We start from the raw sequence: 26455 nt of genomic DNA, 5'->3' as shown, positions 1-26455 counted from the left end.
TCCATTTTTCACTGGGCAAAATCGCACTCTCCTGTGTGAATGCAACCTTATAAGAAAAGATGACTCAGAATGGATATATTGTGCAAAATGTAAGTATGTGCTAAAATAGACCTATCCATAGAGCTGACAGGTTCTCTTCAACCCCCCAGCAGTTTTGGACGAGCTCTCTTCGTGCTGCAGTTTAGGACGAACAGAGCTCATTCTAATTTAGACGACTGCAGCTCAGGTTCTATCAGAGCCACCAATATGCTTTTGGTGTCATTTACAAGATTCTTGCCTTTAACCCTTTCTAAACTGTCTGATGTCTAAAGACATTCTGATTAAAGGCTGTACAGCTCTGATGTCGGAAGACGTCCGGCAGGGTATTCTTACTGTATTTTACTGTCCGCTCTGTTGTCCGGGGCCTCTCCAGCATGTCCTATACCGCAGTACTGGCTCTAGCCAGAAGATAGTGCTATTGTATAATGGCAGAAGGAGAAAAACCTCTAGGAAACACTGAATCCAAAATTGGATTGCAAAGGGTTAAAATGACAAAGCCATATTAATAGCCATTACAGAACCGAAGTTGCATCCATCTGAAAGTAAGTTAGGAATATTGAATTTACAGCTGTCACTTTTTTTTCATGTTTGTGAGCAGAGGTGATGGGGAGGGAGACCAGGAATTTTTGTTCATGTTATCAGAAAGGCAGAACACGTAATGGGTGCCATGAGACCAAGTGTCCTTCAGTGAATCGCCTGGAAATGGTTCTAACACAGGGGTGCAACAATGTGGCCACCTGTCTCTGGATGGCGAACAACTAAACAGTTGGAGCTGCTCGTGCTTGTTGGACGATCAGACGATCCTCTTTACTGGGGCTTATCGGATGATCAAATAGTCCTCTTTACTGGAGGTTTGTCAAGGGCATCCTGTGTCCAGTCACCTTGTGTGCCCTCACACATCCACTGGTCCCTACACCTCCTAACAGTCTGGTCAAACAATCCTCTCTACTGGTGGTCTGTCGGGGGCGTCCTGAGCCTGGTCACCTTGTGTGCCCTCACACATCCACTGGTCCCTACACCTCCTAACAGTCTGGTCAAACAATCCTCTCTACCGGTGGTCTGTCAAGGGCATCCTGAGCCCGGTCACCTTGTGTGCCCTCACAAATCCACTGGTCCCAACACCTCCTAACAGTCTGGTCAGACAATCCTCTCTACCGGTGGTCTGTCGGGGGCGTCCTGAGCCCGGTCACCTTGTGTGCCCTCACACATCCACTGGTCCCTACACCTCCTAACAGTCTGGTCAAACAATCCTCTCTACCGGTGGTCTGTCAAGGGCATCCTGAGCCCGGTCACCTTGTGTGCCCTCACACATCCACTGGTCCCTACACCTCCTAACAGACTGGTCAAACAATCCTCTCTACCGGTGGTCTGTCGGGGGCGTCCTGAGCCCGGTCACCTTGTGTGCCCTCACAAATCCACTGGTCCCAACACCTCCTAACAGTCTGGTCAGACAATCCTCTCTACCGGTGGTCTGTCGGGGGGTTCTGAGCAACTGCTCAACTGCTTAATATTGGTATAAGAGAGTGGTGGCTCATCTGTGAACATTTGGAAGTGTTTGTGCTTTCTTGCAGAATGTGTTGATATTAATGTCACGCCGGACAAGAGGCAGATTTTACTCCAAGAAGAGAAGCTCTTACTGGCTATATTAAAGACGTCCCTGACTGCAATGTTCAGCAGCAGTGTAAATAAGTTCAATGTGAATCAGCAGCTGATGGACGTCACAGGTATGGAAGTGATGGCCTAAAATATATTGTTCATATCGTACAAGGACAGCCAGTTGATTTAGAGAAGTTGTACCGTGATGGGATAACTTTCAGATTGGTGGGGGTTTAACTGCTGTTCCAAAGCCGATCTTAAGAATGGGGTTCTGGGACGTCTTGATGTGAGGGCAGCAGCAGTCACACATGCACTATGCCCCTCAGTGGGACTACCATAGACAGCCAAGCGTTTGAACTCCTCTATCATTGGCAGTCCCATTGAAATGAATGGAGTGACAGTGGGCACATGTGACTGCTGCTGCCCTCACTTCAGAATGTGCTGGAATCCTGTTCCCTGGATTGGTGGGGATCCGAATAGTTGGCCTCTCATCTGTAGATGGGGGATAACTTTCTATCATGGTGCCATCCCTTTAATTTGGAACTGTGTAATGCTTCTTTTGTTTTGCTGGGTTGCTGCAGGGAAACTGAACGCTTATGGCCCTTTTACACAGGACAATTGTCGTTCAGAATCGTTCAAGCTCCTGCAAGAATTTGACCAATAACTGTGGCGTGTAAATGCATCAGCGACTGAACAAGAATCTGTCATTGTAAACAGCAGTCGTTCACAACTGTGAATGGAGGCGGGTGGTGGGAGACCGATCCCTGGCTGCTCTGCCTCCATTCCGGCAGCACTGTGAGCGATACTCGCTCCTGTGCAGAGGCGTAACTTAAAGCTTCTGGGCCCTAATGCAAAATCTGTAACGGGGCCCCCAACATAATGGTTTATTCATAGTACTGGGCTCCCTATATGGAGAGGAAAGGCCTTATGGGCCCCTAAGGCTTCGGGGCCAGGTTGCAAAAGCATCCCCTATAGTTACACCCCTGCTCCTGTGTAACAGCACAGGAGTGAGCATCACTGGGACCAGCTGCCAGTGTCCACCTGTGAAGTCCGTGTGCAGTCCGAAAATCGGACTCTTTTCAGAGTGCTGTGAGTCTTATAGAAGTCTATGGGAGAGCTCATGCACAGTAATCTGAAACGAGTCCGATTTTCACACCACGCATAGACTTTGCCGACAGACAACGGGGAAGTGGATGAGTATATAAAATACATCCTCCCAACTACCCATGACCCTTTAAATAACAATTCTGGTCACTTCTAGATGGACGATGCGTTGGTCGGATGCATCGTTCCGCAGTTTTCACCACCAGTCTCTGGATCACATCAGAGCCCACAGCACGCTGGTAGTCAGTGGTAATGGGCATCTGTCCCCTACATCACTGGCCTAAATAAGCCACCAATGGCGAGCGTGTCACAGCCGCATGTTACAGAGTCTGCGGAGAGGGGTTCAGGCTGTGATGTATGGTTGGAAGAACTTGGGTAACTGGCACGTTTTTAGTAAATATAATACATTAGCACATTGCTGAATGCTGTTCTCTGCTCAGCGGTGAAAAGTTTGGATCAAAGTGTGAACTATAAACTTTAATTGCAGGTAACGTTAGGAGAAGTTCAGAAGAAGTGGATTGTCCCAAAGCAGACCAGACTAATTTATCTGAGAGGGGCACACTCGCCATCTCTAAACTCAGGGAGGCTTTCTCGATCAGCCATAGACCTATGGGCAGTCCAGCAAACACAAAGACTGAGAAGATGCAGACACAGAGCCCCTCTACAGCTCAGAGAAAACTATCAGCGTTTTTTAATAAATCGCCAAAAGTTCAGACAAGTATCTCTAGAAATGTATTGGATGTTAGTGATGCCAAGGAGCCTCAAGAAACGCAGCAATCCTTAAGTGAAGTTACTCAAAAGGAAAGGGACTGTGAGTCGGTTAAAGGGACCATCAGCACCTCTGACGGGGAGCTAGGTTTCAGCACCTCTGATTTGTCTGTTTGCACTAATAGTGACAGCTTTGCATGTTCACCAGAAACCATTGTGAAAACGGAGGTAGAATACCCAACCTCTTGTGATCGCCATGTGGAAGATGAAATCGCCTCCAAGCAACCTGATAATGATGGAGCGGATGATATTCCTGCTCTAAATTGCAAACGTTTGAAAATGGAAATACCGGTTAACAATACGGAACCTGATTTGGTGGATGCACCAGTGAACATTATGAAGAAGACCGTGCCTTTAAATTTCTCAATGTGCCGTTTAAGCAAGCAAATGGAAAAATTAAAAAGGCAGAAGCAGCAAAAGGAGGAATCTGAAATGTTCCGGAGATTCAGAGCAAAGATCAGTCCTGGCGAAAATCAGACAGCAGAAGCGGAGCTCAGGAAAGAGATCAGGTATATGAAGCGTCTTCATTGCTCATCTGTGATGATATGTCCATATCTGCATCGCCTGCCTGCAGTAACCTTTCATGGTATGCTCTGGATCTGGAGTTGCAGAGTCAATTTGCAGATCACTGACGGAAAGGTTTAAAGGGGTTGTCCCGCGGCAGCAAGTGGGTCTATACACTTCTGTATGGCCATATTAATGCACTTTGTAATGTACATTGTGCATTAATTATGAGCCATACAGAAGTTATAAAAAGTTTTATACTTACCTGCTCCGTTGCTGGCGTCCTCGTCTCCATGGTTTCGGACTAATTTTCGGCCTCTGATGGCCAAATTAGCCGCGCTTGCGCAGTCCGGGTCTTCTGCTTTCTTCAATGGAGCCTCTCGTACAGGATGCCGGCTCCGTGTAGCTCCGCCCCGTCACGTGCCGATTCCAGCCAATCAGGAGGCTGGAATCGGCAATGGACCGCACAGAAGAGCTGCGGTCCACGGAGGAAGAGGATCCCGGCGGCCATCTTCACCGGTAAGTATAGAAGTCACCGGAGCGCGGGGATTAAGGTAAGCGCTCCGGTAAGCTTTCTTTAGGTCCCTGCATCGGGGTTGTCTCGCGCCGAACGGGGGGGGGGGGGGGGGGGGGTTGGGAAAAAAAAAAAACCGTTTCGGCGCGGGACAACCCCTTTAAGGCTTGTGCATTTTTGCTAATGATTATATGTTATATTCGTGTACAAGATCTTCTTCCAATAGCTACAAGCATAGGAAGGCAAGGGAGCCGGAGTCAGTGCATACAGGCTAGTAGACTCTGGGCTTGGCCAGGTGCCAAAGATATTCGCCCCATGGACCTTAGAAGATGGGAATACCTCTTTATGGCATATCAGGGTGACTACCCACTTGCGAATTTGCTGCATTTTTTTCCAGGTGTCTATGGGGCTTTCTAATGTTAAATGCATCGTGGCAAAATCACGATTTTGCGCGATACGATTTTGAGCATTAACCAGTCCCATAGACCCCTGGAGAAAGAAAAACGCTGCGAATTTCGCAATGAAAAAGAACTGTAGTGGGTAGTCGCCCTCACTAGGTTACAACGTGACATTGCTTTGCGAGAATCCATACTGAGAATAAGGCCCTGTTCACACAGGCGACATGGCATCGCCGTGAGAATATTGCAGCAATATCGCACCGCTGGTCCGTGCGATATCGCTGCAGTTTCTCGGAGTGATACCGCAATTTTGTAGCGTTACAAAGTCGCATGTGGTGCTACAAAGTCACCACAACGTGCAAGGATTTTCTAAGGGGGTGGTGTGGGGTGTGGAATTGAAATATAAATATAAACCCTACCCCAAAAATAAGCCCTGGCTGCAGGAGAAAACAAAGTATACTTCACCTAGAAGCGCTGCCTGGGGCTCTGCTGCCGTCAGTTTCCTCCTGTCCCCACAACTGCTCGTCTTCATCTCTTCTGGCTAGGTATTGAAAAATCCCCGCCTCCTGGAAGTGCTGACTGTGATTGGCTGACGCTTAGCCAATCAGAGGCAAAGCTTCCAGGAGGTAGGGATTTTTCAATCCCTGTCCAGAAGAGATTAAGGAGAATAGACCAAGGGACCCGGGGAGAAGACGCGGCCGGGCTGACAGCAGTTCTAAGGTGATGTATACTGTTTTTATTTGTTCCTACAGCCAGGGTTTAGATTTGGCTTTTACAGTAGGATTTCCTACTGTCAAATTGCATCGCACTGCACAAAAATCGTGTTTTCGTGCGATGCAACAGAGAGGAAGGCTCCATAGGGAAACATGGGCTACAAAACCTCACGAGTTGTGGGCATATCGCGGGACACGCAAGGTTTTTGTGTCAGGATGTCGCATGCTACAAAACATCGCATGTGTGAATTAACCCATAGGAAAGCATGGGCTTCACATACATGCGATTTGTAGCACTGTAGCAACTTTATCGCCCTTGTAAATGAGGCTTAAAGGAACTCGGGTTCCTTTTTTATTTCACCTGGAGATGCGTGCTTAGGCCACCCGCTGTGCAGGGAACTACAGCAGGGCTACAAGAAACTATATGAGGCAATGTTGGGAGTCTACTGCACAGATGGTGGCTGTGAGCGGTGCTGTGAAGGAGCCCAAGGATTCTCGAGCAAATGGTTGAGGCTTACAAGGAAAAAATGTTGCAGAGTTACTGCACAAGAGAATTCAGAAGAACAGACATGTCTGAAAAGGGAACCTGACATCACCATCCCACCCCCTAAACTAACTTCACTGGTCAACTGGGTATGAAAAATCAATCCCTTTTCATGCCCTCACTTTTCCTAATGAGCCTATGTGTGCCAATTGGGTTCCAAATTTATCACACACCATATACAAATGAGTAGAGAAGAGTCATCTGGCCGAGAAGAGTCGCTCTGATTTCTGAGTTGCTGAGCTAACCCCTTCCACCTTTCTTTTGATAGGCAGCTTGTTGAATCCCCCTTTATACAGGAAACCCTGTCTATCAAGAGAAGGCGGGGGCATAGTTAGCTCTGCAGCTAATGAATCAGCGTGACTCTTCTCGGCCAAGTGACTCTTCTCTGCTCATTTGCATATTGTGCTTTAAGAAAAGAGAGAGCAACATAAGTGATTGATTTCTCAACCCCAGCCAGTAAGGTTAGGTTTGGAGGTGAGATATTAGTAACAAGTTCCCTTTTAAGTTTTAGCTTTTACCATAACTCCCATGAACTACAGAAGAGATGTGGCCACTCTGTATCCTTCTGTTTCGAGTGCTGAACAAGAAGCACATAGCCCTTAATCTCTAGAATAGCCTCTTTATTAGAGACACCTATCTAGTACAGAATTGGACATCCCTTGGCCTTGAGAACTACAGCAATTCATTGTGGAATCCGTTCACAGCTATCAGAAGACCCAAGGTGTGGTGTGCCAAGAAAACAGTCCCCACACCATTACCCCACCCCCACCAGCCTGGACTGTTGACACCTGACAGGAAGGGTTCATCAATTCATGCTGCTTGTACCAAATTCTGGCCTCCCATCACTATGTCACAACTAAATTCTGGATTCATCTGACCATGTTGCTTTTCTATTGCTCAGTGATCCAATTTTTGTGCTCTTTTGCTCTGTTTCTCTTGGACAGCAGTGGTAAGTAAATTGGTCATCTGCTGCTACAGCCCATTCGTGCTGAGGAACAGGGAGTTATGGGTTCTTACACATTAGTTGGAGCAACAGCATTGTATTCGACTGCAATGGGCTTGACGGTGCACTAGCTGTTCTTCAGAACGATTCTTGACATCCTCCTTTTCATTGAGTTCTTTACGTCCACAGGAATCCCTTCTACTGGATATTTGTTCTTGATCACCCCATTCTCTGTATACACTTCACATTGCTGCATGACAAAACCCCACAAAACTGGCAGATTTTGAAATCCTGGCCCTGGCTAGTCTGGCACCAATGACCAGGCCTCATTGGAAGCTGCTCAAATAGCTCAATTTTCCAATCTAATGTGGATTCACACTGAAACCAATCCACGGAGAACTTGTCACTTGATTTTATGTGGCACTCCGGGGTCTTATTTCCATACGGGAAAGTTGCAATTGTGAAAGGACTAATGCCTCTAATAAAGTGGTCATTCTATATATATGTTTAGTGGGTATAGCCAGATAAGACAATGGCACTGAGTTCTGCGAAGGCACAAAAGGCAAGGCTGACTTAAAGGGGTTGTCCCGCAGCAGCAAGTGGGGTTATACACTTCTGTATGGCCATATTAATGCACTTTGTAATATACATCGTGCATTAAATATGAGCCATACAGAAGTTATTCACTTACCTGCTCCGTTGCTAGCGTCCTCGTCTCCATGGATCCGTCTAAAATCGCCGGCGGCTTGCTTCTTTAGACGCACTTGCGCAGTCCGTTCTTCTGCTCTGAGCACGAGCCGCTTCAGCGTGCTCGCCGCTACAGCTGTTCTGCGCATGCGCAGACGAGCTGTAACTTCTTGGGAGCGCGCTGGAGCGGCCATTCTGCTACCATCCTCTGTTAGAGAATGGTGCAGAAACTTGAGCAGCCCAGCCCAGCAGCCCAGCCGAGAAGCCCAGCCCAGCAGCCCTGCCTAGAAGCCCAGCCCAGCCCTGCCGTGAAGCCGCCCATGTAAGTGAGGGGTCGGGGGTGATGTGTGCGCTGGGGGGCCTGCCGCCGGGCCCGGAGCCTGCCGCCGGGCCCCAGAGCCTTCGTCTGTCAGGGGCCTGCCGCTGGGCCCCGGGTCCTAGCGTGGGGGAGCTGGGGCCTAGCGCGGGGGAGCCGGGGCCTAGCGTCGGTTACCTGCTGCCTGGCGGTGGGTGACTGTGGCCCAAGAGCGTGTGCCGTGGTCGGCGGCCGCGGTGGGTCCGGTCGGCGGCTGTGGGGCGTCTGGTTGTCGGGGAGACACAGCTGGTAGCGTCTCGGGAGCGCACACGTCAGGCTACAGCAAGCGACGGGAAAAGAGCCGGCGGCCATCTTGGGGAAACTTTTTATAAGTTGCTGAAACGCTGGAACTGTAAGTAGAAACCGGCTAGAAAAGTCATTTACAGGGGGGCTTAGTAATGTATGCTTAATTAGGGGGAGTGGGCAAAAAAAAAAATTTCACTGCTTCCTCGTGACAACCCCTTTAATGGAACTTTTTTTTTTTTTTTTAACCCTCTTAAACAACACGTTTCAATCCGATGCCGGGCTCTTCCTCAGGCCCATGTCATCAGTAGGCGTCCTCAGTCTCCTTATACACTAATGGGCTTAGGTGTCGGCTTTTGACATTTGCTCTTACTTATTTGATCACTGACTATTCCGTACGGACTGGACATTGCCGGGTGATTGTGAAATAGTCTAAGCATGCGTCACTCTTGAGAAAAACATGTTTGTGCTTCAGGCGTTATTACTTGTAACCAATAATGCAGGAAGGTAACGTTGTATCGAATAAATGGCTACATATCTTCCTGCAGTATTGAACTACTGGGTCTGTTTGACAATACAGGATTAGTCATCAGCCAACACCTACACCATAAGGTATTGCAAAACACAGTATTTTCCAGGCTAGTTCAGGTTCAAGAGTAAAGCCTAAAGCTGAAGCACTATAACTTAACCCCTTAAGGAGTCCTAAAGGATCAGACTAGAGATGAGCGAGCATACTCGGTAAGGCGATATACTCGAGAGAGAGCATCGCCTTTTTCGAGTACCTGCTGGCTTGTCCCTGAAGATTCGGGGGCGGCGTGGGGCAGCGAGGTGGAGCGGGGAGGAGAGTGAGAGAGAGAGATCCCCCTGCGGCCCCCCCTGAATCTTCAGGGACGAGCCAGCAGGTACTCGAAAAAGGCGATGCTCTCTCGAGTATATCTCCTTACCGAGTATGCTCGCTCATCTCTAGACCAGACCCTTTTTAGGCCTTAGTCAGACGGGCGTTTTTTCGCGCGATTTGCGGATCGCATGACGGATGCGCATCTGCAAATTGCGTGACCGGTGCGCGCAAGTCGCCCGAAAATCTGCTCCTAGCCGCGTTTCATTAGAAACGGGCCGGAGCTGTCCAGCGCATTGCATTCAATGGAGACGGCAATAGAGCCGCCTCCATTTAAAGCAATGCGCTGCGGGCGAGCCCGGGATGAATTGTCGGGAAGGGCTTAAATATATAAGCCCTTCCCTGCAATTCATCCTAAAATGTGTTAAAATAAAAAAAAATTGTATACTCACCTTCTCCCGGCAGCCGGAGCTCCGCGCGGCCGTCCTGCAGTGGGTGTGAAGGGGGTGTGAGTCAGACCTGCCCCCTGATTGGCTCAGCGCTGAGCCAATCAGAGGCATGTCTCACTCACACCCATTCATGAATGGATGTGAGTCAGACCTGCCCCTGATTGGCTCAGCGCTGAGAGGCAGCAGTCACTCACCCATTCATGAATTCATGAATGGGTGTGTGAGTGAAACCTGCCTCTGATTGGTCAGGGCTGTGACCAATCAGAGGCAGATCATTCAGCAGGCGGGGATTTTAAAGCCCCGCCGGCTGAATAGTGCCGAGAAGCAATTCAGGAGAACTGACAGCGGCTGCGGCTGGACTCCGGCTGCAGCGGAAAGGTGAGTATACAATTTTTTTTTATTTTAACACATTTTAGGATGAATTGCAGGGAAGGGCTTATATATTTAAGTCCTTCCCGACAATTCATCCCGCGATCGCCGGCAGCCCATTGCTTTCAATGGAGACGGTTGTATTGCCGGCTCCATTGAATTCAATGGGCAAACATCGTTCTTCTCTGCCACAGCTGTTACAGCTGTGGCAGAGAAGAATGATTTGTCTTCTATATGTTCTCAATGGGGTCGGCGCTGCTGCCGCCGGCCCCATTGAGCGCATATAGAGAAGAGAACAGGAATCGCAGATAGGTGCGATCTGCAATTTTTATTTATTTTTTTTTTTTGTTCTATAATTTATCGGACGAGCGCATAAAAAGTGCTCATGTGTCCGATACCATTGCAAAGCAATGGTTTTATAAAATCGCCAGACGCATGCGCAAATCGCGGCTAAAAACGCCCGTCTGACTAAGGCCTTAGGGATTTTACTTGTGGAGGTTTTACGGCCCTATTTTATTCTCTTCAGCTACCAAAATATTTTTTCCTGCATTTTTTTCTCTGTAATATAGAAGGTTTTTTTTTTTTTTTATAGTGATTTTTTTTTTTTGGGGGGGGGGGGGGGGTTTCTTAGCAGTAAAAAAGCTAAAAAGAAATTATTTTTTAAATTAGAAAATTTATGCTAAAATAAAGTACAGGAATGGGTTCCTTATTCTCTCATTCTGTTTCAGACGTTTTGATATATAATTTGTATAGTCTCGGATTACATGGCACTTATCGTTGGTGTCAGCAATATGTCGTTTTCTTTAATATATATATTATTTCTGTAACTTTTTTTTTTTAAACATTTTCGTCCCCCTTGGCATCATGTAAGACCTTTGGGCGTCATTCACATTGTCTGTTTTTTGTTTGTTTTTTCAATTCCACACAGCCTCAGGCTTCATTCACATGACCGTATATCGGCCCAGTTTTCAATGCCTCAGTTTAGTTGGCAGTTTTTTGGCAGTGGGGAAAAGATAGTTCTGCAACTGTCTTCCAGCCGGAATATGGCGGCCGTTCCCATAGACTCCTATGGAAGCTGCTCAAAAAGGGAGGTGGGAGGGAGTTTAGCGGCGTCTTTGCTAAACGCCCTCCCTCTCTCCATCCTTTGCCGGCTGTTGGCAAACGGAGGGGGCGGGAGATTAGCACACAAAGTCCCATCCCACCTCCTCCCATTGCAGACAGCTGGCAAGGGGCGGAGAGGGGGAGGGAAGGGGGTGGCAGCTTAGTAGAGCTAAACTCTCTCCCCTGGCCTGACGGTATCCCAGGCTCAGTGTATACTCACTGGACCCGGGCTGTCTGAACGGACACATAAAGGGGAAATGCAGCGCCCGTTGTGAAAGAGCCCTCGGTTATAGGAAAAAACATTCCCCTGTAATAACAGAAGTCACTAACAGAGTTGATCTGGGTCTGCTAGGACCCTGCAGCTCTGCGATGTCACAGAGCACTCGGCTGTCATATGATGGCTGGGTCAAATAGTAGAAGTGACACTTCCGCTTTCTTTATTCACTTTTGCTCATTGAGTGTATGTAGTCTGCAAGAGAGAAGTCAGAAGCGCTTCAATTATGCTTCAGCCTTCTCCTCCGAATCCTTAAGCTGTGACTAAAAAAGAAGGACCCTACCTGCTCCTGCTACATTGCAGGAGCTTTAATCCCACGCTGTATTTTTACCATCAACTGGGATTAAAGCCGAGGACCAAGTGCCATAAATTTATGGTGCTTGGTCCTTAAGGGGTAATGCTATGGTTTTGTTAGGCGAGGTGATAGGGACTCGGGTCCTGGAATTAACTTTTTTTTTTTTAATGTACTCTCTGCTTCCTGGTTCTTGTGGTGCCTGCTGCTAAAGTCTGCTGGCTGGCTGAGAATCTGACTCCTTGGAGTCCTGTTTGTGCCCAGCCATAAACTTGTATTTGAGAACGTGTGCACAGTACTCAGAAATTAGTGGGATTTTTGGCGTGCAACGTGGGGCCCGAGAAGCAGGTGAGTATTAAAAAAAAATAACATAAAATACAGCACCCGGCTCCTTGTCATCTCACCTAACAGGTTACTTTTTAAATAGGCATAGAGCACTGGGATTCAAGCTGTACCTCTCCTCTTGTTGAAAAACTACAGCTCCCAGCATGCCACAACAGGTAGAGAGCCACAGGTTGGAGATCATCGGCATAGAGATCGGCATAGCTGTTTACTACAGTTGCATTATATCAACTTATTAGCCAATCCAAGCTTGTATGTGAGTGGAAACAAGATGAGTATTTGACAGCCAAACGAGCATTCAGCGACCTAGACACATCAGTCCTAATGCATGCATGTATAATTCCTGTATTAATATTATCCTATTCAACACATTATAAATATTTTCTTTGTCCTTTAACGTAAGGAATACAGAATTTTCTTGTTCTTCATTTACAGCAAAGAAATGTTTTCAAGGATGGATATTATTGGGCAGTTTAATCTCGGATTCATAATCACCAAGCTTGACTCTGACCTCTTCATCGTTGACCAACATGCAACTGATGAGAAGTATAATTTTGAAATGTTACAGCAGAGCACTGTCCTGCAGGGGCAGAGACTTATCATGTACGTATGTAATCCATATATTCCCATAGGGTGTAAGGCCTCCCTCACACAGGCGTTTTTGTACAGCGTTTAGTGCTGCTTTTCCAGCGCTGCGCTAAACTCTGTACAACGCTCCCATTCATTTCAATGGGGCTGCTCACACAAGCGTCAAACCGCAGCGTATATAACAACGAGATGGCTTTTAAGCGATAATCATCTAAATGGGGCTTTAAACGTAGCTAAGTGCAGTCCTTGTGGCTCTGATGCTACGTTTCGGTGGTGTTCTCCCATTGATTGCTGGAGAGTAGTATGCAGGTCCCTTCGCCTTCTGCAGATATGGGGGCAGCGAGAAGTTTGGGTTTGTGGACTGTGTTTGGGTGTAACCTATATTCACTTGGCAAAGTGGAATGTATGTGCTGATTGAGTGAGATAAATCAACCACTGGCAGTTGCACCTAAAGTCATAAGTTGTGTTATTGCAATGGGAAGCTATGGCCAGGCGTTGATTACTCAAATGAATGCCTGACCATATAAGAGGGGTTGGTTCCGTTAGAGTGAGAGCCACTCCTTGTGGTGGCTTTACACCGGCTCATGGAGGCATATGGAAAGACAACACCCATAATTTGTTTCATTGAACCAAACTTAAAATAATTTTTTTTATGCATGTGTAACTAACAGCCCTTTTACATGGAATGACATCACTCGGTTTATTGCTGGATTGTGCAAAACTGGACAATAATCATGAAAAAAGGCCCTTAGTTAAACATACATTAAAAAGTTATTTCAAGTTTGGTTAAATGAAACAAAAAATTATTCTTCTTAACCCTTTTGGAATTTGGATTCAGGGTTTCCTAGGGGGCTTTCTCTTTCTGCCATTATACAATAGCGCCATCTGCTGGCTAGAGCCAGTATTGCGGTATGTGACATGCTGGAGAGGCCCCCCGACAACAGAGCAGCCAGTAATATACAGTAAGAATACCCTGCCGGACGTCTTCCAACATCAGAGCTGTACAGCCTTCAATCAGAATGTCTTTAGATGTCAGACAGTGGATTGGAAAGGGTTAAAGTAACCTGTTCACTTATCATTCGTCAATGAGTTTGTGCAGGTACAAAACTCAAATGACAGTCAGCCTATCTACGAACAGCTACCTGTTTACTGTGAATAGAGACGGGCTTCCGGAAGGGTTCTCCAGTGCGCTTAGCCTCCAGTCACTGAACAATAAGCGCTCCCTTGTGGAAGCACGAGTGATAATCATCGGGCCGACTATTAGACACTTAAGTGCCCAACAGTCATCCCATGTAAAAAGACCCTTACACTGAATAAGTTGCTTGACATAAGGAAAAAAAAAAAAGCACCGACACTCTTAGCCCTGGTTAGTGTCTGCTATTGCAGCCTAGATCCTTTCAATGGAGCCAAGATGCAATATCAGATCTAATCAGAGGAGTGGCGCTGTTTCCAAAAAATGAAAGCTGACCTTTTTTTTCCCTAAGCTCTGAATACCTATTTAACCCTTGGTGTAAGTATAGGTGGTCAGCTCGGGCAAATTCATTAAAGGGGCAGTCCATTTTATACAATCCTAATTCCAAAAAAGTTGGGGCGCTGTGTAAAATGTAAATAAATGCAAAGAAAAAAAGAAAGCAATGATTTGGAAATCTCATCCAACCCTATTTTATTCACCGTAGAGCATAGAACTTATCAGAAGGGGAAAGTGGGACATTTTTCCATCTACTTTGAAAAATTAACTCATTTCAAAATTGTTGGCAGCAACACATCTCAAAAAAGTTGGGCCAGGGCCATGTCTTCCATTGTGTAGCATCCCCTCTTCTTTTTACAAGTCTGTAAGCTTCTGGGAAGTGATGAGACCAATTACTGTTGGGATGGATGCAGTATGTGGTTCAGCATTGAACTATGCAAGACCATCCTTGAGAGAGAGCCGTTGTCTGGACGGGAGCAAATGTACTAAACCCTCAGCATTTATAGTGCCTTCGAAGATATGTAAGCTGCCCATGCCATAGGCACTATTGCAACCCCAAACCATCAGAGATACAGGCATTTGAACTGTACGCTGATAACAAGTTAGATGGCCCCTCTCCTCTTGAGTCCGCAGTACACGATGTCTGTGATGTCCAAAGAGAATTTCACATTTTGATTCATCTGACCACAGAACAGTTTTCCATTTGGCCTCAGCCCATTTTAAATGAGCTTTGGCCCAGAGAAGACGCTGGCGTTTCTGGATTGTGTTGATATATGGGGACGTTTTTGCATGATAGAGCTGTAACGTACATTAGTGAATTGCACTGTGAGGTGTGTTCGCAGACAGTGATTTCTGGAAGTATTCCTGTGTCCTTGCAGTGATTTGCATTATAGAATCATGCCTGTTTTTAATGCAGTGCCACCTAAGAACCTGTAGATCTCGAATCCAGTATTGAATGTCGGCCTTGTCCCTCGTGCTCATGAATGTCTCTTACTCTTTTGATGGTATTATGTACTGTAGATGGTGGGATATTCAGTCTTCACAATTTTACATTGAGGAACATTTTTCTGAATTTTTTCCATAATACATTGTTTTTTACAGATTGATGAACCTCTGAAATTTTGCTTGTAAAAGACTCTGCCTCTCTAACACGCTCCTTTTATGCAAGGTCATGTGATGTAGTAGAAAAAAGACTTTCCAGCTCATTTTCATTAGTACCACTTAATTCTCCAACCTTTTGTTACTCCTGTCCCAGCTTTTGTGAGATGTGTTGCTGCCATCAATTTCTAAATGAGTTATTCTTTTTAAGTGAAATGGAAAATTGTCTCATTTTCCCCTTCTGATAAGTTCTATGTTCTACAGTGAATAAAATATGGTTATATGAAACTTCCAGATCATTGCATTTTTTTAATACATTTATTTACATTTTACACAGCGTCCAAACTTTTTTTTTTGGAATTGGGGTTGTAAAAATATATATAGTAAAAGCCGCTCAACTGCTTTTTGAGTCGCATACATTTGTAAATCACATCTTGTGTTACTCCCATTGATGAACAGAAGACTTCCGGATGCTAGTTTATGGGCTAGGTAAACACTGCAAGCCTCTGTGTCCATAGGGTGTAAGATGGCGGTGGTCACATGCGTTACCTTGGATGTATTTTCTTCTGAGAAGGTGCTGAATGGTGTCCTATGCAGAAGAGGATCCGTTCAGGGACAACTGAGTGTAAATCACATGACCGCCGTCCTCTTGTACCCTATGAACATGGAGACCGATGCTTGCAGTGTTTGTACAGCCCGTAGTTGGGCAGCTTGGAGCCTTCTGATGAGTGATGAAGGTATTCTATGTGATTTCTAAATGCACGTGGAACAAGCGGTTTAGCTGCCTTTGGATAAAACAATTTTAATTCTAGACCAATTACAATTAACTGTCTCTTTATACAAAGAGAAATGATTGTATCTCGCTAACTGTATCTCTGCATTTGTCCTTTCAGGCCACAAAAACTACATTTAACTGCTGTGAATGAGATCATTCTGATGGACAATATAGAAATATTCAAGAAAAATGGTTTTGATTTCATCTTTGATGAAGATGGTATGATAAGCGCTTCTTCTTTTTGCCCCTTTGCTAATCGTTCAGTGTTTCATTGATTCTTCCATTGATTTTCATTGATTTGTTGTAGTATATACCGTACATAGTCACCTACCGCTATGGACCTGTAAATGTAATGTTCTAGATATAAAAGGATTGTGCCAAGATTTAAAGTTATCCCCTATCCACAGATCAGTAGTGGTCCGACCATTGGGACCCCCACCAATCATGTGAATGGAGGGTTGGTCAAGCATGTGTGCCTACTACCTCTCCATTCATTTCAGTGGGACTGATGGAAATAGTTGGCGTGTGAAATTAATGGAGCAGTGGTGCGCATGCTTGATAACTGCTCCATTTATTCGGGGACCTTCAGGACCCCTATTCTTCTGACCAGTGGGGGTCTCCATAATTGGAACCCCACTGATGAGATAGTTATCCCCTACCCTGTGAATAAGGAATAACTTTAAACCTTGTCACAACCTCTTTAATGGCTTCTGTGCCTAAGGTCAGGCTTACAGGACCGTATGCATATGGCAGTGATATGGTACTGCGCATGACAGTGGATCTCACGTGTGCTGTCATGTGCAATCTTCCGGTTTCTGTGGGGGGGGGGGGGGAGGTTGCTTAAATTTCCTGCGCTGAGGCATCACAATGGCACATACAGTATATACGCCACCCATACACAATGTATAGAGAACAATCAGCTCTCTTGCGCGTAATACATGGAAGAATAAAACATGCTGCGTTCCTTTTTTAGCTTGCGTATTACACAATGCATACACAGGAATATGAGCGAAACAGAGCAAGGCAATGTATTTTCCTGCGAATTACCGTGCGAACCTCATATACGTAATACACAGTTAACTTGCGCTCGTGTGAGCCCAGCCTGAGTCTGTGGCAAGTTGTCTTCAGGACAACTACTCGCCTCTGCGCGGTCCCCACCTCTCCTGTGCTGACAGCTCCGGTCTCCCCTGTCATGTCACGTTTACATGCTGCAGCAGCCTGTGACTTCCTGTACGCAGTCTGATCGCAGCCTGTAAACATAGACCAGATTCGGAGACGGAGCTGCTTCACAGGACATTCAGGGACCCCGAAGAGGTGAGTATATGACCGTTTATTTTATAGCATGCGGAACATATTTTTATGAAAAAACAAAATGATGTTGAACAACCCCTTTAAAGTGACCTATAGGACCAGCAGTCAGACTGAAGGAGCTTTCACTTATTTTGATATGGATTAGTTCATTTGCACATAGCTGCATGTTACTGAATTAAAGAGGCTGTCTTGGACTTTTTTGATTTTTTTTTTTTGCATTGATGACCTATCCTCAGAGTAGGTCATCAGTAGACGATTGGCTGGTTCTTCCACTCGAGATCCCTGCCAATCAGCTGATTCTTGACATCGCTGTCAGTATGGACAGAGTTAGAAGCAGATCACGCTGTCCGTAATGCAGCGGACACATTTGTATTGCAGATATTGAATTCAATTAGAACTGTGCCTGCAATACTAACCCAGGCCATCACACTATGGACCGTGTGATCTGCTGTCTGTACGGTGCCAGGAATCGGCTGATCGGCAGGGATAGGTCATCAATAGAAAAGGTCTCAGACAACCCCCATTTAACAGCATGACTATTAATAATTTTGTGTTGTTTTTAAAGCTCCCATCATGGAAAGAGTAAAGTTAGTTTCTTTACCAACCAGCAAAAACTGGACTTTTGGCCAGCAGGACATAGAGGAATTAATCTTCATGCTTAGTGACTCTCCAGGAGTTATGTGCCGGCCGTCTCGAGTAAGGCAGATGTTTGCCTCAAGAGCATGCAGGAAATCTGTAAGTGGAGCGATCTGGATATTCTGTTACTTGTCTGCAGCCAGAAACTAGATCTACCTTTCTTAAATGTATGTATGTAAGGAATACAATATTGGTAAATTGTAGCACATTCATATTATATGACTTCTGCAGGGAGAATGTAGTGTTATATGACGGCTGTTGTCCTTGTACTTGAGTCATCCATGTAATACAGAGCAGCTCTATGAGTGGCCATCAGTTCGGCTCGTAGAGGGGTATGAACAGGGGTCTTTGGGATACTGTTGATACGGAATACACTGGTTGGGTTAGGTCAGAGCTGATTGCCATTGTAAGTTTTATTCTCTCCGACTCCCTTATTAAGGAAAGAAGGCGATTTTAGTATATATTGATTGCTATTAAGCTGCCCATAGACAGAGGCGGAAATGGTTCTTCCTATTGGTCTCATTGTAGTGTCGGACAGCAGTATGCCAATGTCCCGATGCTCAACCAACCTGATTGTGCACGCCCGAATGCCAACTATCTTCTACAATGGGAATATCCCCACAGCTCTGCTGAACCAAACCTGGATCACCTTAGAACCATATAATAATGCCATTTTGGTTCAGCAGATATTAAAACGCAGCTGTACTATGAGCGGCCTTATTGAGGGTTTTGGCACTTCGGAAGCACAGTTGGTTTGCTTTTCAGTAAACTTTGATCACTTTGGCTCTCACACAAAGCCATAAAGCGTTATATATGTAGTGCCCAAATTCAATACATTATGGTAAAGCTGAAAAAAAGAATTAAAGATTTTATTTCTGATTTGGATCCAGTCCACTTCTCGTAATAATAATATATAGCGTTATTACAGATGATCTTCTTGATTTGAAGCCCTCATAACTTCTGTTTAATGACTACATACAGTAAATTGTATATCCATGGAAAGAGAAAATCAAAAAGTTTCATTTAGGAAAACTGTCTGAACAGTAAGGCCGCCCATAGCAACCAATAATATAGACATGGCATCTTCAGAGCATGACCGTCCTCCTCTACTTGTGCTTCAGAGTAGTAGTGGCAGCATCATGGGGAAGGTTACATACTCTCTTTTTGCTAACAGGTGATGATTGGAACAGCCCTAAACACTCATGAAATGAAGAAACTGGTGACACATATGGGAGAGATTGAGCAGCCTTGGAATTGTCCCCATGGGAGGCCGACGATGAGGCACCTCGCTAGCCTGGATATGATTGACTTCTGAAGAAGAAAATGTGTTTGTGGCTTTTAAGGTTCTACATCGCAGCCTTTGTTTTATCTGACAGCAGACGGTATTTTAAACTTCGCTCATGACATTTTACGGGGTCCACGTTTCATCTTTTATTTTATACATGTTAATATCTTGAAATAAATATTTTTATTCAAATCGTTTTCTGTCTCTTGAACAGTTCTGGTTTATTGGCTTTGCAAGTATTCTATATTCCAGAATATAGCAGAATGTGCAGCTTCCCAATTTACAGCTGCAAAAGTTGGACATTGAAGAAAACGGACCGGAGGAAGATGATGCCTTCAAACTTTGGTGCTGAAGGAAACTCCTTCGAATTCCTTGGACCGCCAAGATCACAAACAAAGCAGTCCTGAAGTGCAGCAAACCAAAGTTTTCATTGAAGGAAATAATTCTGAAACTGTAAATCTTATACTTCGGCCGCATAATGCGAGCTAATTTATTATAACGCTATAATGCTTGGAGGGGTCAGCGGCAAAAGAAGACCTGTCCGCCAAAGAATGTGTTGACTTGCTACCATCAAGGCCGACACCAACAAACAAGTGATCGAAACAGTACAAAGCAGAACCGCGTGGAGAGGGTTGATCCATAAAGTGTCCGAGAGTCGCCCTGACTACACGGATAAAGAAGAGAAGCATCTGCCTACATTGCCATCACATGGGTTGGGTCAGCCTGGTTTCAGCAGCAAGAAGGGACATCCCTCTCTCTTTTTTTTTTTGCACATCACTGATTTCAGATCTCAGATCTGTAATGGAAGAATCACAACCATTTGAACTCCAACACGGATTTCAGTGCATGTTCCATGCTGAAATCTGTGTGGCTATTCCACTAAGTGAACATGTCCAACATAGTGAGGTTGCAGGATATAGGTGCCCTCTTGCTGTGCTTACCCGTTTGTGGCCTGCACTATAATAGATGTTGGCCTCTGCAGACCCTCCTTGTGAAGAGGAAGCCGTTCACGTTGGGACTCTTCTTACACTTGGGAGCTCCATTCTCCAATACATCTTCAGCTAATTAAAGGGGTTGTCCCGTGAAATCAAGTGGGGTTATACACTTCTGTATGGCCATATTAATGCACTTTGTAATGTACATCGTGCATTAATTATGAGCCATACAGTAGTTATTCACTTACCTGCTCCGTTGCTAGCGTCCTCTTCTCCATGGTGCCGTCTAATTTTCAGCGTCTAATCGCCCGATTAGACGCGCTTGCGCAGTCCGGTCTTCTCCCTGCTGAATGGCGCCGCTCGTGCCGGAGAGCTGGTCATCGTAGCTCCGCCCTGTCACGTGTGCCGATTCCAGCCAATCAGGAGGCTGGAATCGGCAATGGACCGCACAGAGCCCGCGGTGCACCATGGGAGAAGACCCGCGGTGCATCGTGGGTGAAGATCCCAGCGGCCATCTTAATAAGGTAAGGAAGAAGTCGCCGCAGCGCGGGGATTCGGGTAAGTAATAAACCTTTTTTTTTTTAACCCATGCATTGGGTTTGTCTCGCGCCGAATGGGGGGCCTATTGAATAAAAAAAAACCCGTTTCGGCGCGGGACAACCCCTTTTAAGATCACAGAACACTCAAAGTTTGAGTCCTAATTTATATCCGTATCACAGACATAAATCGACTGTCAGATTCAACTTCACATGAAAATGGCATAGTTGTGACAAATTTGGTAGACTTTTCTGTCCTCTTGGACCTTCGTCAGTTTGCAGGTGCTGAAGGAGGCGTAGTGCTGCAGATAGCGCTCTGATATGCACGCTCCCACGCGCTTGCCGTGGTGCTGCAGATAGCGCTCTGATATGCATTCTATCACACGCTTGCCGTGGTGCTGCAGATAGCGCTCTGATATGCATGCTATCACACGCTTGCCGTGGTGCTGCAGAAAGCGCTCTGATATGCATAGAGCGCTATTTTTTTTTAACCCATGCATTGGGTTTGTCTCGCGCCGAATGGGGGGCCTATTGAATAAAAAAAAACCCGTTTCGGCGCGGGACAACCCCTTTTAAGATCACAGAACACTCAAAGTTTGAGTCCTAATTTATATCCGTATCACAGACATAAATCAACTGTCAAATTCAACTTCACATGAAAATGGCATAGTTGTGACAAATTTGGTAGACTTTTCTGTCCTCTTGGACCTTCGTCAGTTTGCAGGCGCTGAAGGAGGCGTAGTGCTGCAGATAGCGCTCTGATATGCACGCTCCCACGCGCTTGCCGTGGTGCTGCAGATAGCGCTCTGATATGCATTCTATCACACGCTTGCCGTGGTGCTGCAGATAGCGCTCTGATATGCATGCTATCACACGCTTGCCGTGGTGCTGCAGAAAGCGCTCTGATATGCATGCTATCACACGCTTGCCGTGGTGCTGCAGATAGCGCTCTGATATGCATGCTATCACACGCTTGGCGTAGTGCTGCAGATAGCGCTCTGATATGTATGCTCCCACACGCTTGCCGTGGTGCTGCATAGAGCGCTCTGATATGCACGCTCCCACACGCTTGCCGTGGTGCTGCAGATAGCGCTCTGATATGCATGCTCCCACACGCTTGCCGTGGTGCTGCAGATAGCGCTCTGATATGCATGCTCCCACACGCTTGCCGTGGTGCTGCATAGAGCGCTCTGATATGCATGCTATCACACGCTTGCCGTGGTGCTGCAGATAGCGCTCTGATATGCACGCTCCCACATGCTTGCCGTGGTGCTGCAGATAGCGCTCTGATATGCATGCTCCCACACGCTTGCCGTGGTGCTGCAGATAGCGCTCTGACATGCATGCTATCACACGCTTGCCGTGGTGCTGCAGATAACGCTCTGACATGCATGCTATCACACGCTTGCCGTGGTGCTGCTGGCACTACTCAATGCACATTACTTTTTATATGGTGCATGAACTCCTAATAACTGTGTAATTCAAGGTTAAGAACCAGAAATTCCTGGACTGTCCGTAAAAATAGGGGATTTTTTTTCAGTGTTTTTATAAAGAAAAAAAAATAGATGTGCCCGTGATTTTTCAGGCGGGTGACCCTGCGGGGCATGGAAGGGGCACACTAATATGTGTATGTATATATTAGATATTTGATCTGGCTCGGTGGTTACATTGTTTCCTCGCAGCGCTGGTGTTCCGGGGATGAATCTGACCAATGTCCACATCTGCGTGGGGTTTGAGTGGCTTTCCTCATAGGTAACATACTTAGGCCGGCTTCACATGGACACATTTGCGCTGTCTGGCCGCAAATTCGGCAGCAGTAATCCGTCCGTGGGCATTGGGCCTTAATGAGAGGGTGAAATCCACTACTATATTGGGTTAAATACATGGAATTGGGGCGCTTTCATGTGAGCGTATGTGATTTTACGTTCTCTCGGCCCCGCTGTAAAATCGCAGGAATGGATGATTTTCTGCTATCAAGTCCTGAATTAATTAGCGTTTTCTTGGCTATTCACACAACCGTGAAACCCGCGCTCGGCATAAATCGTCAGGATGCCCACATAGAGGCACTTGTAAGCGTTTCCCAGCGTTGCCCGTTGCAAAAATGCTTCCCCCTCCCTTTTTTCCCTGCTCCCATAGGAGTCTACGGGAGCCGCCACCATATTGCGGTCCACAGCTAGAACTGTTCGCCTGCCGTATAATCGCCGCTGCAGACTTATGTCGCGTATGTTCCATTTTTCACGCCGCAACGTTTTTACGTGCTGTAAATTCACCCGTGTGAGCGAATGCATTGGAAACCAATGCCTCAGACGGTCGCGTATATCGGTCGGCTGTATATGGCTTGTGTGAATGAAGCCTAAAGCGCACTTTGCTGCAGAGGATAGATAGCATTAGGATAATTTGCAGTGTGCGCCCCCTGGGGACGGGGAGTGATATAAGTGATGACAATCTCTTGTTTAATGCTGTTGGCAATACATAAATGAGTGAAACCCTCGGGGTATAATAGTGATTTATTAGACTAGCAGCCGTGCCTCTCATCACATCCACCATGGCTGCTGCATTCTGCCGCCTTTTCTAACCAACCCTCACACTCCAAGCTGCTGGGAAATCACGTGGTTCTCTCAGCAAAAGGGAGAGGCCTGGTCACGTGACTGTGACGTCACCAATGTTCCCTTCCACGATTGGCAGTAACCGACACCTTTGTTTTACACACAGACGAATAGAAAGTGAACGGCTGTGATTGGCTGAGGGGACAGACCTCCGTGACGTTTCGCAGAAGCTCCGCCCTATCGAGTGTTCCACCTCGTTTCCGTGGTTACCCGGATATAGGCGGTGAGAGAAGAACGTCATTGTTCAGACACTTCCCCCGGCAGATAGAGGAGGCTATGGAGGCGGCCGGGGACCGTGCGAGACTGTAATACCGCTCACCAACCAAGGTAACGTGGGGAGAGCGTGAGGGGGCGGCGCACGGAGGGGAGCGGGGCTGAAGCGCGGCCTGGCTGGTCTCCATGGTGAGGCCTGCGCCGGCGGCTCTCTAGGCCCTCCCGCTGCGCTGCCCATTGTACCGGCTCCTCGCTGCCAGGCAGTTGGCACAGCGGAGCTGTCAGCTGCCCGCTGGTGAATGAGCTGCAGCTGGGATACGTGATGCGGGCAGCTGCGGGCAATGGAGAGCAGCGCACATGTGCGATATGCCGTATCCTCCCCCTCCTGGTAGCTCCATGCTGCTAGCGCCGTCTGTCAGGGCGCCTGGGTGTCATTGGCGCCTATTCTGTAGGCAGGACTGCATATCCGTGCCTTGTCTATAGCATAGCTCCAGTGTATACTACACGCCATATATGCGCAGCGGGTGATCTATCACTGTGTGTCATCCGTATCTGTCAGCCACAAATACCGGCCAGGTCAAAAGGGGTGTGGCTTGGGGGCGTGGCTCACCTTGATTTTTTTTTTCGGGGGGGGGGGGGGGGATTTTTTCCCCCTGTATTTTAAATCCTGTTATTCCACCAAAATCTACCCCCCCCCCCCCCCCCATCCTCCTTTAAAAAGATAATAAAAATGATGTAACGGCAGGTGCAGATACAGTGTTTCAGCTCTAGTACACCTCTAAAGCGTTGCAGAATACGCTGGCACTATACAAATAATGGTTATTAGATAAAGCAGTCACCATATAATAAGTCGGGCATGAGTGGTTTGGTGAGCGGAGTACTTGCCGACAATCCCCATACACTATCTTGGGGTATAAGCACATGTAATATGCGCCAATATAGTACATGCTGCGTGTTTTTTTCCCCCCACGCCTCGTATGTGAGAGGCAGCATTACAAGTCGGTGTAAAGCTTAGTGCTGCGTAATACGTGGTAAAATGAGCTGGTGTGAAAGGATCCTGATAGTGTTTACAGTGCGGTTACCTCCCGTGGTCACATGGTGGGGTATGCTCACACAGCGCTATCTGATGCAGGTTTTACCACGTGGATTCCATCCCTAAAAACCATGACAACGAAAAAACATGTTGCCGATCAGCTGTGGCTTTCCACCGCGTTCGTACAAAGAATTGGATGGAGCCCTGCTCTGTTGGCACAGCCACACGCTGAATTCCCAGGGCAAATCTGTCTAGATGGCACATGCCACTTTTTTTTTTTTTTTTTTTTGCATGAGGATTTGAAATCCGGAGTTCTAGATGTAGTTTTGTTTTTCACGGACTTGTGCATTTGTGCACCCCTCCCCCGTGGACTTCTATGGGAGCCTTTAGTTGTTTTATGACTCTGGACCAACTTTGTACCAGTTATTAGATGACTTGGTTAACTTAAAAAAAAAAAAAATCTATTTTTATATATTTTTTTTGGCGCCTGATGTCGCATTTGAATCACGTTCTCTTTTCTATAAAGAAATCCCCTTTTGTTGCAGGTGGCAGAAGGGTCTAAAAATTGGCGCAATTTCCATCCCTGTTCAGATTTTTGCATAGAGAACGGAAACCTGAGCTGGAGGGGGCGGAGCTAGAGACACAGGGTTTTAATTATTGTATGGCGAATTAAAAAAAACGTAAAGTTAAAATCATGAGCCGGCCTTTATGTGCCAGGATGCTCATCTTTAGGCTGGGTGCACACGGGGCGGAATGTCCGTGCGGTCCCGCTGCAGAGATTCCACAGGATTTCCGACCCCTTGTGAACCCAGCCTTAAGGCTCCTGTAACCTCTGGGAATGCAGCTTTGGCAGACAGGTGGGGTTCTCCCATAGTCCGTACGGAGAGGACATGTGGGTCACAGTAGAGAAGCCGAACTGCTGACAGCTCTGTGCTGCTGGGGGGGGGGGGGAGTTTAAAGGGCTGACGGATAACTTAGATTTTGGTGCATCTTGCAGAATTATTTTCCACGTGTTAAAGGTCCCTTAAGTAAAACGCCATCGAGCAGCCAGTTCAGCGGTTTCTATAATTGTGGGCAGAGCTGCGGGCATTGCATCTCAGCCAAAATCATCTGAGGTGGGGTTACCCCTTTAAAGGGCTTGTACAGAATTAGAAAAACATGGCTGCCCTTTCCCCATTGTCATAGATTGTGTGGTGCCGCAGCGTGGGATACCAGAGACAACGCCGGACGTACAGTTACGTCTTGTGCGTTCAGAGCTTATATGGAAGAGGATCAGGGGGTCGATGCAACTCCGTACAATGCGGGTGACGGCTGCTTCTTACAGCTGACGCCTGTCGTCAACAGCTGTGCTGATCGTGACTGTTAACCCTTGAAATGCCTTCTGAGAGCCCCCAGGACTGCCATATTACCTATCAGGTCATGGCTGTGGTGTGCCATGATAGATTGTATGCTTGCAGTTTAATGTAATGTTATGGTATTAGATCATACCACAGAAGCGATCAAACAATCGCAAGTTTGATCGCATGTTAAAAATCAGTTTTGTAAAGTTTTATTAATAAAAAAAAATCTACCCCCCCCCCCCCCCCCAAAAAAAAATCAGAAAACCAAAACACATTTGATCTTGCTGCATCTTTAAAAGTACGATCTATTGCAGTAACCCATTATTTACCCCGCACAGTGGGCGTAGTCAGTAAAACAGAAGCAAAAAGACACACGGCCCAATTGCCCATCTAAAAGAAAAAAAGTTATAAAAAAACTATCAAAACCTCATATATACTCCAAAATGGTATCAACAGAAACTAAAGGACGTCCCTCAAAAAACGAGCCTTTGGACAGCTCTGTCGATGAAAAAGTAAACTAAGCCATAGAATAGAGTTGTCATTGTGCTGTAGTGTGGACAC

General features: G+C 46.5%; 2 protein-coding genes across 2 annotated transcripts in view; both read left to right on the top strand.

Moving 5' to 3' along the window:
• Nucleotides 1–19427, top strand: part of PMS2 (PMS1 homolog 2, mismatch repair system component) — a 36706-nt gene extending 17279 nt beyond the window's left edge. Inside the window, exons 10-15 of the mRNA XM_066576381.1 lie at nt 1611–1763; nt 3227–4016; nt 12506–12673; nt 16118–16218; nt 17876–18045; nt 19121–19427. Coding sequence (XP_066432478.1) covers nt 1611–1763; nt 3227–4016; nt 12506–12673; nt 16118–16218; nt 17876–18045; nt 19121–19261 — 1523 coding nt within the window. The 3' untranslated portion in view covers nt 19262–19427. The remainder of the gene's footprint in view (nt 1–1610; nt 1764–3226; nt 4017–12505; nt 12674–16117; nt 16219–17875; nt 18046–19120) is intronic.
• A 4063-nt stretch (nt 19428–23490) lies between these two features.
• Nucleotides 23491–26455, top strand: part of USP42 (ubiquitin specific peptidase 42) — a 35782-nt gene continuing 32817 nt past the window's right edge. The window contains exon 1 of the mRNA XM_066576378.1: nt 23491–23635. The gene's annotated coding sequence lies outside the window, so the exon portion shown is untranslated. The remainder of the gene's footprint in view (nt 23636–26455) is intronic.

The sequence above is a fragment of the Eleutherodactylus coqui genome, chromosome 8 (assembly GCF_035609145.1).
Source record: "Eleutherodactylus coqui strain aEleCoq1 chromosome 8, aEleCoq1.hap1, whole genome shotgun sequence".
Lineage (NCBI taxonomy): Eukaryota > Metazoa > Chordata > Amphibia > Anura > Eleutherodactylidae > Eleutherodactylus > Eleutherodactylus coqui.
This window is presented reverse-complemented; position numbering and strand designations above follow the sequence as displayed.